Source organism: Protomyctophum parallelum (genome assembly GCF_964188405.1).
Source record: "Protomyctophum parallelum genome assembly, chromosome: 11".
In the NCBI taxonomy this organism is placed as follows: Eukaryota; Metazoa; Chordata; class Actinopteri; order Myctophiformes; family Myctophidae; genus Protomyctophum; species Protomyctophum parallelum.
In genome coordinates this window covers 12,423,809-12,437,816 of record NC_139707.1, presented here as the reverse complement: position 1 = coordinate 12,437,816, position 14,008 = coordinate 12,423,809, and the positions used below count along the sequence as shown (strand labels likewise).

The window sequence follows — 14,008 nt, the reverse complement described above, 5'->3', positions numbered from 1 at the left end:
GATTATGTAAAAAGGCACCTCGATGTCGTATTGTCATAATTCCATTACAACCTGCGGACATGGTTTGGTGATGCTCTGTGTCTGCACATCTGGGACATCACAGTTAGTTGGGGAAAGTTAGCGAAATGTTTGGCAAATCTGCAAAAAACAAGTGGTAAGCATTTCGTTTTTTGCAGATTTGCCAAACATTTCGCTAAGCTTTCATCACAAAATGTGTTCATTAAAGGTGACTACTATCACCTCTCAATTTGTTCCAACCCAACTCGCTTGGGAGCCGGGAAACATCTGCTGAAAGTTAGGGTACCATTAAGTACACTCTCCAGAGTTAAATAAACATGATTTTACTATATAAATCAGGGGTCCCAGAGATAGAAATGCCATTAAATGGGGGTCCGTAGACTAATGCATGTCAAACTGGGGGTCCTTGAAATTAAACAGGTTGAGGATCTCTGCTAGGGCTGTAAAAATCTTCTCTTATGGGGGTCCCTGGCATATCTTTTCAAATGGGGCACCCACAGGCTAATTTGTGTCAACGTGGGGGTCCTTGACATGAAAAGTGTCAATTTGGAGGTCCTTGACATGAAGTGTCAATGTGGGGGTCCTTGAAGGTTTGGAGTGACGTCAGGACTTCTGTACTCTATAACAGGGGATGAGACAGTGAGTGACGTCGTCAGGACTTCTGTACTGTATGGAAGGAGCTAGTCGTCCTCCTTGGACGAGGTGGGGCCGGGGACCAGCATCTCCTCCTGGAAGCAGGACCTGAAGAACTGGAGCACTGACGTCAGCATGTAGTGCTGGCTCTGGACCGAAGCCATGTGGTGGTCTTCATCTGGGAACATCTGAACCACAGGACGACACACACGGACCACTGTTAACTCGATCTATAATTGCGGCTTACTGTAGCTCTTTTATAGAATCCGCCTCAGGTCCTAATTAATTGATAATTTAAAGGGAGGCATCCTTTGGTTAGACATAAGGTTGATAAGGGGTGAGTTAATACGACCGGATTAAGGTTGGTGAGGAGTGCGTTAGAACGACCGGATTAAGGTTGGTGAGGGGTCCGTTAAAACGACCAGATTAAGGGTTGGGAGAGGGTTAAGGTTAGGTTTAGGTGTGCTGCCCCGTGGGAGGTTAGGGTTAAGGGCAGTCCATACTATCTACGACCATCAAACTTTTCGTCGGAAAGCTCCGGTACAACTACAACATGACGTCACTCGCAACTTCTGAAACGCATTCCTCCGAATTTTTGTTCTGAAAGCTGCACTCCCATATGATGTGACTCTCCGAACTCTACTTCGGAGAAGAAATTAAAGTCTTATCTTTCCGACGAAAAGTTTGGTGGTCGGAGAGAGTATGGACTGCCTTTTAGGGTGATGGTTTGAGATAGGTTGTATAGGACTAATGACTGGTCTAACCAATGACTAGTCTAAACTAAGTACTGCACGGGTAAAGAGGGGAGGGGGGGCTGTATGTGTCTGTTATGAACGGAACACGGACGGTGGGGGCGGTCACCTGCAGCGTGTAGTTAGCGTTGTTCGATGTCGTCAGCAGCTTCACCAGCTCAGCGGAATGTTGGAAGTGAACGGTAGCTGTGAACAAAGGTCGACAACAATTACACTGGATTCACCACGCTCTCTCTGTGATCTATACAGTACATTACACTGGATTCACCACGCTCCCTCTGTGATCCATACATTACACTTGATTCACCACGCTCTCTCTGACTCTGTTCTCCTGTAGGCTGCAGTTCTGTGAAATTATGGCTTTCTTCTTTGTGCAGTGGAGAAGGTTTTAAGCAGCAAAGTAATGAGATTTTAACATAACATTCGTATTAACTGAGTCAACGTGTTGCATTGTGAGCTTGTGGATCAGCTATTTTCTGAGTGTGACACCCACACACAACCAAACATAAAATGGCTCGTCTTTTAGTTCTACTGGATCTCTTCTCCACTAGTCCCACCCTAACATTTAGTTCTACTGGATCTCTTCTCCACTAGTCCCTCCCTGACATTTAGTTCTACTGGATCTCTTCTCCACTAGTCCCTCAATTACATTTTAGTCTAGTCTTTGTTGATTAAATTGGCTGTATATTTATTGACTCATGTTAGTCATCATTGCTTAGTTTTTTTATTTAGTTTTCATCTAGTGTTCGTCAGTGAAAACTGGACCAACATTTCAAAAATAATTGTCATAGTTATAGCCAGCGTAATTAACAGTGGCTCTCACCGTCAGCAGTGCCGTGGACAATGAGAAGTTTCCGTTGGACGGTTCCAGAGACGTTACTGAGCAGACTGGAGATCTGTGGAACGACACAACATTACTGAGCAGACTAAGTTGAGATCTGTGGAATGACAAGCTGTTACTGAGCAGACTGGAGATCTGTGGAACGACAAGGTTTAACCAAGAGTTATTACAGTTTATTACACAGCTTGGTTGCATCCTTGTTTCCGATTGCGGTATGTTATTTATTGATAACAGACCGCTCCGCTCTATAACAGGCCGCTGTCTAATCAAAGCCTCAGAGCAAGCAAGCAAGAAAACAAGATAGCAAGAAAGCAAGAAAGAAAATAATAAGTCTTACTTACGTCATATCTGCTATCCTTGCCTGGAAATCCAAAGTATCGTTCAGTGAAGGCTGAGCCTTTAGTTTACAGGAAGAAACAGGAGAGATGAGGAACATGCTGTTCTGAACCTTTTATTATGCTGATTCAAAAAGCTTTAGTTACATTTGAGACACAGTATGGTGATGATTGAAAAGCCTTAGCTACATGTGAGACACAGTATGGTGATGATTTAAAAGCCTTAGCTACATGTGAGACAGTATGGCGATGATTAAAAGCTTTAGCTACATGTGAGACACAGTATGGTGATTGTTTTAAAAGCTTTAGCCCATGTGAGACAGTATGGTGATGTTTCAAAAAGCTACATGTGATACACTGCATGGCGATGGATACTATTAAGCTTTTCCTACATGTGAGACACAGTATGGTGATGGTTTCTAAAAGCTTTAGCTACATGTGAGACACAGTATGGTGATGGTTTCTAAAAGCTTTAGCTACATGTGAGACACAGTGTGGCGATGATTTCTAAAAGCTTTAGCTACATGTGAGACAGCATGGCATTAAATAATGACACTTATTGCACAGCTTGGTTGAATGCGCGATTCGGATTGGTCAATCACTGAATTCAGCTGTGCCATTTATTGATAATGACCGCTCCACTCTATAACATGCTGCTGTCTAATCAAAGGCTCAGAGCACCTGGCTGCACTGCGTGGATTTTATGCTGTGTCCAACATACAGCCATGTAAACACACACACACACACACACACACACACACACACACACACACACACACACACAAAATCGCTCTCTCTGTTCCGGGGGGAGATGGGGGGCAGATCAGCTCATAATTAATTTTCAATGGGAGTCCATTGGTTTCACAGAGCAGCTCTGCTCCATGGCTGTGTTCTGCCCTCCTCCCCCCATGGAGCACAGCTGCTCTGTGAATCCCAGCTAAACGTTGCACTCTCAACTCAACTCAAGAATGTTTCTGACAACACAGAAATAGACGATGCAGTAGGGTCTAACGCTAAATCGATTCTATTTGATCAAATACTGCTGAGGTTTCTCGTACCGTAGAGTCTCCAGTTGGTGACTGGAGTCACGGCGACGCCACACTTGAACATGGAACCATGAGACAAGAGCAGCAGTGTGCTGAGGAACCCACCGTAGGCCTGCAGTGCACCAACAATACACATACAGTACCAAGACATTACAGCAGTGGTTCCCAAACTATGCCAGGGACCCCTATAAGAGAAGATTTTTTACGGCTCTAGCAGTGATTCTCAACCCGTTTAATTTCAAGGACCCCAGTTTTACATGCATAGTCTACAGACCCCCATTTAATGGCATTTCTATCTCCGAGACCCCAATTTATCCATAAGGATCCAGTTCCAAACTAGCTTTGGACCCTCGAGGACCCATGGGGGTCCCCGGACCTCACTTTGGGAACCACTGAAGTACAGCATGGGCAACCGGCGGCCCGGGGGGGGGACACATGCAATTAATGGGAAACTTCACCCTTTAAAAAAGAAAAAAAAAATGTTAATGACGTTTAGAAGATTTAGATTAACACGTGATGAGAAATATCTTAAATGTTGCTTTGATGCTCATATTAACTTTAGGAAGTATTACGTTGTTTTTGTATTAGCATATGCATTCCATAATTCCATAGGGCTAGACCACACATGGGCATATGACATCATCAACTTGCAACGGGAGCAGTCCCTATTGAGTGAAACATTCTCTATTTATGAAAGAAATATATATGTATGGTGTTATTATTTTGTAATTTTAGTTATAGAGTGCAAGTATAATGTTTTAATACAGGGATCCTTTTAACACTTACTGTACAAAAACATTCTCCTAGTTTAATCATAGTACCCGATTATCCTGTTTTAGGAGGGAGAAAAGAATCACAGCACTCCATCCTTGTTCTATTCCTTGTCCCTAAAGATGATGCATGCCATATCAGTGTAACCAAGCAGCTTGCTAAACAGATAAGCCATGTTACTGTACCTTCAAGCAGCTGCTAAACAGATAAGCCATGTTACTGTACCTTCAAGCAGCTGCTAAACAGATAAGCCATGTTACTGTACCTTCAAGCAGCAGCTGAACAGATAAGCCATGTTACTGTACCTTCAAGCAGCAGCTGAACAGATAAGCCATGTTACTGTACCTTTCCGTACACTCCAACTCTGGTCCCGTCAACATAGGGCAGCCTGAGCAGGTATCTGGGAGATGAGAGAGGGTCGCTGGTTTGGAACATGACTGATTTAACCCATTTAGACCTGAGAACTGATTCTACAAAATGTCTGAAAAACCTTGTTTTTCTATGTCGGTGGTTCTCAAACATTTTCATGTCAAGGAACCCCAGAAATGATATGACCGCCGACCCTCATCTGAAAATATGTTGTCCCATCCCGTCACGTCCCCCCCCCACCCCAGAAGCAAAGATTTGAGTTAAAAACGAAAGAATATATATTCAAAGATTGTGTGTGTGTGTGTGTGTGTGTGTGTGTGTGTGTGTGTGTGTGTGTGTGTGTGTGGCAATAGCAGTTAGCCGCATGTTAGCATTAGTACTAGCCTGCAAATTAAGTTATTCACATTTGTTGCGTTTCAAAAATCAAATGATCGGAATCAGGGAGCAAAAAAAAACATGATGGGGACGACATGTAAGAAATACTTAAGTACATAGATTACTAGTATTATTTTTCATAATACAGTGGTTCTGAAGCAGTGGTCCGGGGACCACCAGTGGTCCTTCAGGAGTTTCCAGGTGGTCCCCAGCTAAATGATGGATAGTTGATAACCAAATTGACCCTCAATAGATCTTTAACTCTTGAGAGTTAAAGGACCTATAACATAAAATTCAACTTTTTCAATTTCTTTTGTGTTTTTGGGGCTCCCATGTGTGTTTTCTATCCCCACAAATAACCAATTTTGAACAATCAGGCCTTCATGTCATATGGGTGTTTTAATGGAAATTGCTCTCAGAAACAGCTCGACTGATTTTGGCCTCATCGTGATGTCATCAATGTCACCCTACTTTGTATAATTCCTCCATTTCTTCAGTCTTCAGTTGCAAATTTGCATTTCCACTTTGTTTACAATGTCCACCATTGTTGATTTTCCAAGCTGGCATGGAATGTAAACAAGCATGGTTTTATCTAGCATGAGTATTATAATGACTCAAATATTAAATAATCTGCATATCAGCACCCTCTCCACCTCAGGACAGTGTGGTACTGCAGCTAAAACTGCTTTCAAAGTCCAGAAAGAATTGACAAGGCCTGGTTATATAGGCCTGGTTATATCAGAGTGGTGATTGAGGCTCAAACCATTAGAAATAACTTTGAGGGACATAGACAATATGATTATTAAATATTAAAAGCCGTTTTAAAATGCATGTTATTTGCGCTTTAAGTGTCAAATAAAACCAAATGAACCGTACGTTTGATTTCATTTTACACTCTCAAGAGTTACATTAATGTTAAACATCTGCGTTGCTTAAAGTCTACACAATTAGAGAATGTAGAATTGTTACTTTGATCAACGTTTGCCTGTTATCTCTCCTAATGGTACCAACATCAATACATCATGGAATTGTGGACAAATCCTTATCCAACAACTAAACATATTCTTTAGTTTTGGGTCTGAGAGGCTAAATGTCATCAAATGGTGGTCCGTGGCTCAAATGGGTCTGAGAGGCTAAATGTCATCAAATGGTGGTCCGTGGCTCAAATGGGTCTGAGAGGCTAAATGTCATCAAATGGTGGTCCGTGGCTCAAATGGGTCTGAGAGGCTAAATGTTATCAAATGACCATTTGATAACATTTAGCCTCTCAGACCGGTCGTCCGTGACTCAAATGCCGAATAAATAATGGACCTTGACATGCAAAAGGTTGAAAACCATTGATTTAATAGAACCTAATCTACATTATGATATGAATCTAACAGAACTTGCTCCAGAGCAGCGATGTGGTCTTGTACATCTGGTATTATATTAAACTCACTCCAGGGCAGCGATGTGGTCTTGTACATCCACATAGCCCAGTCTCTGGTCCAGCCCGTGTAGAACCCTCTGACCAGTGAAGCCACTGCCCCGAGCGTCCAGGCGGGCAACGATCACATGGTCCGAGCTGACCAGGACCGAGTCCCAGTCCAGAGAGAAGCGGTCGCTCACGCTCTGGCCACCGGGGGAGCTGGCTCTGTCCAAACGAAACAAAACAATAAAACAAAATAAAAGGAGGAGAAACGCCATTTTACTGTTTGGGAAAATAAAACGATGTCAGTTTATGTTCCTGCTACGTGATTCTGTTTAAAAGTCAGAAACTGTTCATTTCAGTAGTCTGCTTTAACGACACCTCTTCTATCTCCGTTGTTGTGGGGAAAAAAGTATACGGAATTAAAAGGATCTAAACAAGACGCTCTACGGGAGAATGGCAGCTCACAGGAGAGGGTGCTGCTTGGTTTCAGAAAACTGTTAACACTTTTTATGCACCGGGATGTTTCAAAATAAAGGCGAAAGCGTGCCCAGCAGATGAGGGAGATTTTATTCTGAAAAGCCCAGACTTCCATTTCCCCCCAAAACCGGGAGTTATAATGTTCCTTTACTACATCACGCTAATAAGTCTCATATCATTAAAAAGGACCTAAAGACGTGTCCTACGGGTGTAATAAGGGCCTTTCTCTGCCCCACCTCTCTCCCATTGTTTATATTGTGTTCACCTCCGCCCCACCCGCTCCTGGTGCCTGCGGCCATCTTGGATCCTAAACACAATATAAACAATGTGAGAGGGGTGGGGCCGAGAAAGGCCCTTATTTTGAAGACATGTGGACACGTCCTGGACATAATAAGTGTTAACAGTGACATTTTATTAACAACACGTACATCATCAGGAGGAGAGGGTGCTGCTTGGTCTCGTCCAGATGTTTAGGGACACTGATCTCCAGACGGAGAGCTGTGGGCAAAAAAAAACAACAGATGAAGCAGCTTTCATCCAATGACACACACTGTCATTATAATATACAATGTAGGCACATAGCAGACGCTCATAATCCAGAGCGACTCACAGTAAGCAAGAACAACACATGGTAATACATCAAATGCATAGACATGAATATTCATCTAGGATAATGAGGAAAGTTAAGAACCTATAACATCCGTCTAAAGATTGCGTTCAGATTTGGATGGATAGAGCGGCGCGATTACAGTCAACGCAAAGACGAGAAGTTGCGCGAACGGGCACGGCACGAACAGGGGCAAACGGGAAGTGATTGGCGCGACTGGAAAAAAAAAAAGGTCTGAACGCAGCTCAACAGTAGAACATCTGTAAAATGAAACTATACGTATACACTATAGAGTGCTATGTCTACATAATGTGCTTTAATAATACCTCTCTAACTCTGAGAGTGTATGGAATGGAGTGTAAAAATCTTCTCTTACGGGAGTGGCCTGGCATATCTTTTCAAATGGGGGTCCGCGGGCTAATGTGTCAGTTTGGGGGTCCTTGACAAGAAAACGTTTGGGAACCACTCCTTTACAGCACTGCCCTTCAGTGTAATATTTCAGTAGCATAGTGAGGTCATCGATGAGCAGTAGAGTAGAGTACGGTTCTCCTGTCCCTCTTGACTAAATGTACTTAGTTACAGTGTTGATTTCGTCGACTAATACTATGACGAAAAATGTTTGTCGACTATACCTTTTTTCACTGACGAAAACTAAATGGAAACTAAATGAAAACTAAGCTATGATGAGTAAAACTAAGAGTAAATATTTTAACAATTTCGTCATGCCTGAAGAAGGCCGAAAGGCCGAAACGTTGCTACGACTCTTAAAATAAACTTCTTGAACCAGCAAGTGGCGGTGTGCAGGTCTCTCCTCCTTCCTTAAAACAATTTCGTCAACAAATAAAAACTAGACTAAAATGTTAGGAAGGGACTAATGGATCCAAGCCATATTACACTTGGTTGCATGCTGAAAATGGCAGATTTAGAAGCTTGTAGATCGGCTATTTTCAGCAAGTGTCATTACGACGGCATCAAGGCCCGCCAAAATACATTTTAGTCGACTAAAATCTTATGATACATAGTCGACTAAAACTAGACTAACACTAAAACATACCAGGTGACTAAAATGTGACTGAAAACTATTCAAGAGAAGAGACTATGACAAATCAAAAGATTCTGTCAAAATCAACGCTGCTTAGTTAATTTACCGAGGTCGTTGATGAGTACGCTTCTCCTGTCCCTCTTGGGCATCGGCATGGAAACCAGAGCGTCCCTTAAGACCTCGTTGTCCTCCACCATGACACTCTCTGAAAGAACAACAACAAATATTATGAATTTGCTCAGGGACGTGCAGAGTGTGTTTGAGAGGCAGGGGCTGAAATCCCGTAAGAGGGCACTTTTGGACAAAATAGCAGATCTACAAGCTCGAGCTTGTTGTGAGCTTGTTGTCAGCAACCCAGTACTCTTTGGCTAATGGAGATGCGATGTAACAACGTGGATTTCTAAACAAATTGTATTCAACGCAAAATGCTGCGTTCAAGTTCAGGAGACTTCAGGGGGGAAAAAGCAATTCTCCTGAATGCTGCCTTCCGGCATGGCATGGAAAGGAGAGGAGGGGTATTTGCATTTATTTCACCATAGTAAATGCTGCATTTGTGTTCTGAAAGGGCATGTGTGCCCGTCCCTGAATTCGCTGGCGCAGTATATCAATACATACAAAAAACCACGTACTGGCGGCGTTTTCTTTTTTTTTCTCCTTACATCTTTCAAGTATAGTCTCATAATATTTTATTTATCTCCAGTACGATCGATCCCACGATCGTTGATAAACAGAGTTTTTTTCCCCTTCTTTTTTCTAGTTCAGAGGTTCTATCCAAACCACTGGTACTAGTACCACTGGTGGTACACAGAGGAGTCGCCCAAAAAAAAGAAGAAAAAAGACCAAAGTGGAATGAAATATTTATATTACTACAGGTAGTTCTTCTGACCAAGCAATTGGTTGAAATAGGCTATCCAGCCGTGCTGAAATGAGCATGACAGCACACCTAGCCGATTTGAGGACGGATTCATCACATTAAAAATATTGTGCTGATTAGTGATTCGTCTTGTCAGGAATGGCTTATGAATGGAACACAAAGGGCAGGTATACGCTCCTGTATTTTAACATCAGTTATTATGATGGTAGTTGGAGAGACAAATATTTTTCTGAGGTCGAGGTGGTAATTCAGTATAAAAAGGTTGGGAACCAATGGTCTAGTTCATGGGTTCCCAAACTTTTCAGCCCGCAAACTCAACATAATGCTGCCATGTCCTTTGGCTCAAACAAGGGGTTAAATACATTTTGCTCCTATGCCACTAAAATGTGGAACGCCCTACCAACAGTCATTAAATCCCTTGACTCCTTCAAAACCGCTCTCAAAGAGCACCCACGGACGGCTGCAATTCGAAACTGGCCCTTGTAAAAAAAGGAAACAATAAGTAAAAAGGAACAATAAATGTGAAGTGACGTTTGGGGGACTTTAAAACCCAAGTGGAGGTAGCAACTCGTTTACCATAAACCGCAAGACGCCACGGAAAACCAACGTAGCAGCAACGCAATCCAACCGTATCGGCCAAACACACTTGATGTGAGTGACCGAAAGACGAGACAAGACAGCACACACATTAAATGACTTCAACGCACCTACCCGTCATATGAGTCAGTCTGTGTAGAGTTGTTTGTGGAATTCCAGGTCCTGGAGAAAAAAAAAGAAAATAAGTATAGGACCTATTTTGAGATACGCATCATTTAATTTTGTTTTAGCCACCATGGTCTTTACGAGTCGGAAAAAAAGTGGAATCCCGCACACTGTCTTCACTTACAGAATGTTATTTAATCAATTTTGTCTTCTAAATCCTGACAGTTTTCTGAAAATGTTCTATTTTTCAGTGGTGCTCAATATATTTCATGTCAAGGACCCCCAGAATTATCTGTATTTGGCCACCGAACCCCATCTGGAATGCTGATATGTTGTTCCAGGAACCCCTCAGAAGCAAAGATTTGAGTTAAAAACGTTCTCTCTGATATAATATATATATATATATATATTTTTTTTTTCATCCAATGATTTTTTTTAATCATTTTCATTATTTTTGAAAAAATAGCAGATCTACAAGCTCGTAGCGCGGCACTCGGTGCCACGTTAGAAGCATGTAGATCTTCTATTTTTCAATAGATAAAGATTAAAGCACCGAAAAGGGGTCCCGCCCAGAATGGGTTAAGCAGCAACGTTTCGGTCGGTCAGAACGTCATCGGGCATCGTTTCCCTTCGATGTTTAAACACCGCCATACATTAACCCTCGCATAAAACTAAAATACGTTTCTAACTCGTTCTTGGCAGTGAGTTAATTAAAACGTAGTAGTTATTAACGTAGTGTTGTTTTTGATATGGGTGTTTGAACAGACTGTGAAGACCAATATCCTTCAGGACAATGCAGATTATTACCTAGCTAGTTACCTAGTACAACATGATAAGTAGTAGTAGTACCTACCTCTGCAGCTCAGGAGAACATGCTGGTAGTCTGGGCTGAAGAGGGCACTGTAGTACGAGCACTGAGGCGTGAAGAGGAAGCAGCTCACACACCGTCTGTGGGACGGATCTACTGTGGACACGCTAAAGACGCACACACACACACACACACACACACAATGGACTCTCACAATGTGGACACTCTGGTTGACCCTAGAACACTAAACCCAGGTGATTTCCTCAGGTAGCTTCATGATACTCACAGTGACATCAGAAGCAGGTTTGTTTCCCTGCCCACATCCCTGTTTTGTTGTTTTCCTACAGGCAGGTGTTCGGGTGAATTTCACCCAACGTTTAGCCTGACACTCAGTCTGAATTTTCATTTCGTTTCACTTCATTATTCAGACTGAAAGCCCTCCCCACGGCAGCAGGGAGGGTGTCGTTAGACATAGACTCCTTGATCTTCATCAGCATTACCAGGTTCTTTATGAACGGATTATATGTGGACTATAAGCCTCTTCACCAATGCCAAAATGAAGAAGATGGAAATCATTGACATGTCCAATTTCCTGAAGAACTTGGGCCAGGACAGGGGGAAGATGCTTCCCCCCTAGCCACAGAGATACCATGGACCTTCAACAAGCCACCCCAGGGGGAGAAAAGGAAGAGAGAGGAGGAAAAGGCGGGAGAGAAAGAAGAAAAATCTGAACCCGGAAAAATTCAGGCGTTTGTGGACCCAAACACTGAGGCGGCCACTGAATCTATGGCTGAGTTAAACAAAGAAGATCCCCTAACCCTATAAGGAAAATTGTAACAGAACATTGAATGTGAACACAAGATCAATCTAAACAATAGGTTTTCAACTCGCTCTTAAAAACAGCAAGGGAGGTCACCCTTTTAAGGTGCAGTGGTAAATAGTGCAGTGGTAAATAGTGATTTTTGATCGCATCGCGCCAGACATATTACCGTTTCTGGCGAAAGCTAAGCCATGTCTGCTCCTGCTAAAACAACTTGCACCTGTGAAGTTTCGACGCTGTGTGACCCGGATGAAAACTGACGCCATCCGCTACATTCTATCGGCACTGTGCGTTAACATTGAATGAACACTAAGAGCATTAAATAGGCTGCTCTATTATGAATATGTGATTGGTCTAAAATCGGGTGCTTAGTTGTGAAGTGTGTGTGTGATTGGTTGAGAACAGAAGCATGGAGCTCATGTCTAACAGCTCCCCTAACTCTCTCCTTATTGGCCTACCGGCATGCGCACTTAAGCCTCTACAATTGGTCCAGAATGCCGCAGCTCGCTTGATCTTCAACCAGCCATAATTCTCACATGTCTCCCCCTTTCTCTGCTCCCTCCACCTCCCGGTTGCTGCCCGCACAGAGAATAAAACTGTGATGCTGGCTTTTAAAGCAACCAAAGGTATGGCACGCCCATATCTTGCAAGTCTGATCGGATGCTACCAACCCTCCCGCTCGCTCAGATCAGCCAATGCAGGGAAACTGGATGAACATTCACCAAAAACGCCGGGACAACGTTCCACACGTCCCAAACTCTTCTCCCTTCTGTTGTAATGATGTACCTGTACAGATGTCTTTGTGTCGGTCCATCCTCTGTGCTCAGGAAGTAACTGCAAAACACAAACCTCACTATTTATTTCATAATAATCTATTTGGGAGACAACAGTACGCTCTCTCACACACAGTGATGCTAACGTGCTAACCACAGTACACTCACACGCAGTGATGCTTACGTGCTAGCCTCAATACACTCACGCACAGTGATGCTAACATGCTAACTCCAGTACACTAGCATGCAGTGATGCTAACGTGCTAAAAACAGTACACTCACTCGCAGTGATGCTCATGTGCTAACCACAGTACACTCACACGCAGTGACGCTGACGTGCTAACCACAGTACACTCACAAGCAGTGATGCTAACGTGCTAACCACAGTACACTCACACGCAGTGATGCTGACGTGCTAACCACAGTACACTCACACGCAGTGATGCTAACATGCTAACCACAGTACACTCACAGTGATGATAGCGTGCTAAATACAGACACTCACATACAATGGTTATAATGTGCTAACTACAGACAATAGCACTCACACACAGTGATGCTAACATGCTAACGTGCTATACTCACACACAGCGGGCGTCATCATCGTAGGCCAAGATCTGACACACCTCCCAGCTGCCCGAGGTCAGGTGTCGAAGGTTGACCTCCTGACCTTTAGACTGTTGGGGGAGCTATAATGAAAGCCAATGTTATCACGTTAATACAAATATATAATGTATAATGAAAGGTCAAGGTCAATTATTTATTCTGCATTTCAGCCACGGACCATTTGATGACATTTAGCCTCTCGGACCTGGAAGTACCCTCACTAAAAACGCCGGGACAACGCTCCACACGTCCCAAACTCTTCTCCCTTCTGGCTCCAAAACTGTGGAATGCACTTCCCATTGCAGTCAGAACTGCAGCATCACTCCCAATCTTCCCTCCGTAGCCTGAAAACCCACCTTTTCAGACTCCATCATGGCGCATAGCACTTACCCTAACCCCTTAGATAGCATTTCTGTTGGCTTAGATAGCATTTGACACAGACTTATAGCATGTTATGTAGACAGCACTATAATTGTATTGTATATAGTCATAGCACGCCATAGTACATATGTATAGCATAGTAGTGAATATGTATAGTTTATTATGTATAGTGTATGTATAGTTTCATCATATAGATATTCCACTGTTACCTTCTTAGCTTACGCATGTCTCATGATAAATGCTTTTATGTGATGTATTCCCATGCTTTTGTTCTTGCTTAAATGTAAGTCGCTCTGGATTAAGAGCGTCTGCTAAATGCCTAAATTGTAAATTGTAAAATTGGACCCTAAGACTAAAGAATATTTTG

At 42.9% G+C, this 14,008-nt stretch overlaps 2 protein-coding genes across 2 annotated transcripts in view; one reads left to right on the top strand and one right to left on the bottom strand.

The window, feature by feature from the left end:
- LOC310867339 (protein EOLA1) overlaps positions 1-14,008 on the top strand; it is a 388,860-nt gene that overhangs the window by 109,875 nt on the left and 264,977 nt on the right. The gene's annotated exons all lie outside the window — the stretch shown is intronic.
- Positions 699-14,008, bottom strand: part of LOC310866383 (inactive dipeptidyl peptidase 10-like) — a gene marked incomplete at both ends in the record, with an annotated part of 41,918 nt that continues 28,608 nt past the window's right edge. The window contains 12 exons of the mRNA XM_083775989.1: positions 699-839; positions 1,513-1,589; positions 2,227-2,299; positions 2,586-2,641; positions 3,638-3,737; positions 4,742-4,796; positions 6,579-6,773; positions 7,457-7,526; positions 8,784-8,882; positions 10,263-10,310; positions 11,107-11,228; positions 13,240-13,331. Of these exons, the coding sequence (XP_083632115.1) occupies positions 699-839; positions 1,513-1,589; positions 2,227-2,299; positions 2,586-2,641; positions 3,638-3,737; positions 4,742-4,796; positions 6,579-6,773; positions 7,457-7,526; positions 8,784-8,882; positions 10,263-10,310; positions 11,107-11,228; positions 13,240-13,331 (1,128 nt within the window). The remainder of the gene's footprint in view (positions 840-1,512; positions 1,590-2,226; positions 2,300-2,585; positions 2,642-3,637; positions 3,738-4,741; positions 4,797-6,578; positions 6,774-7,456; positions 7,527-8,783; positions 8,883-10,262; positions 10,311-11,106; positions 11,229-13,239; positions 13,332-14,008) is intronic.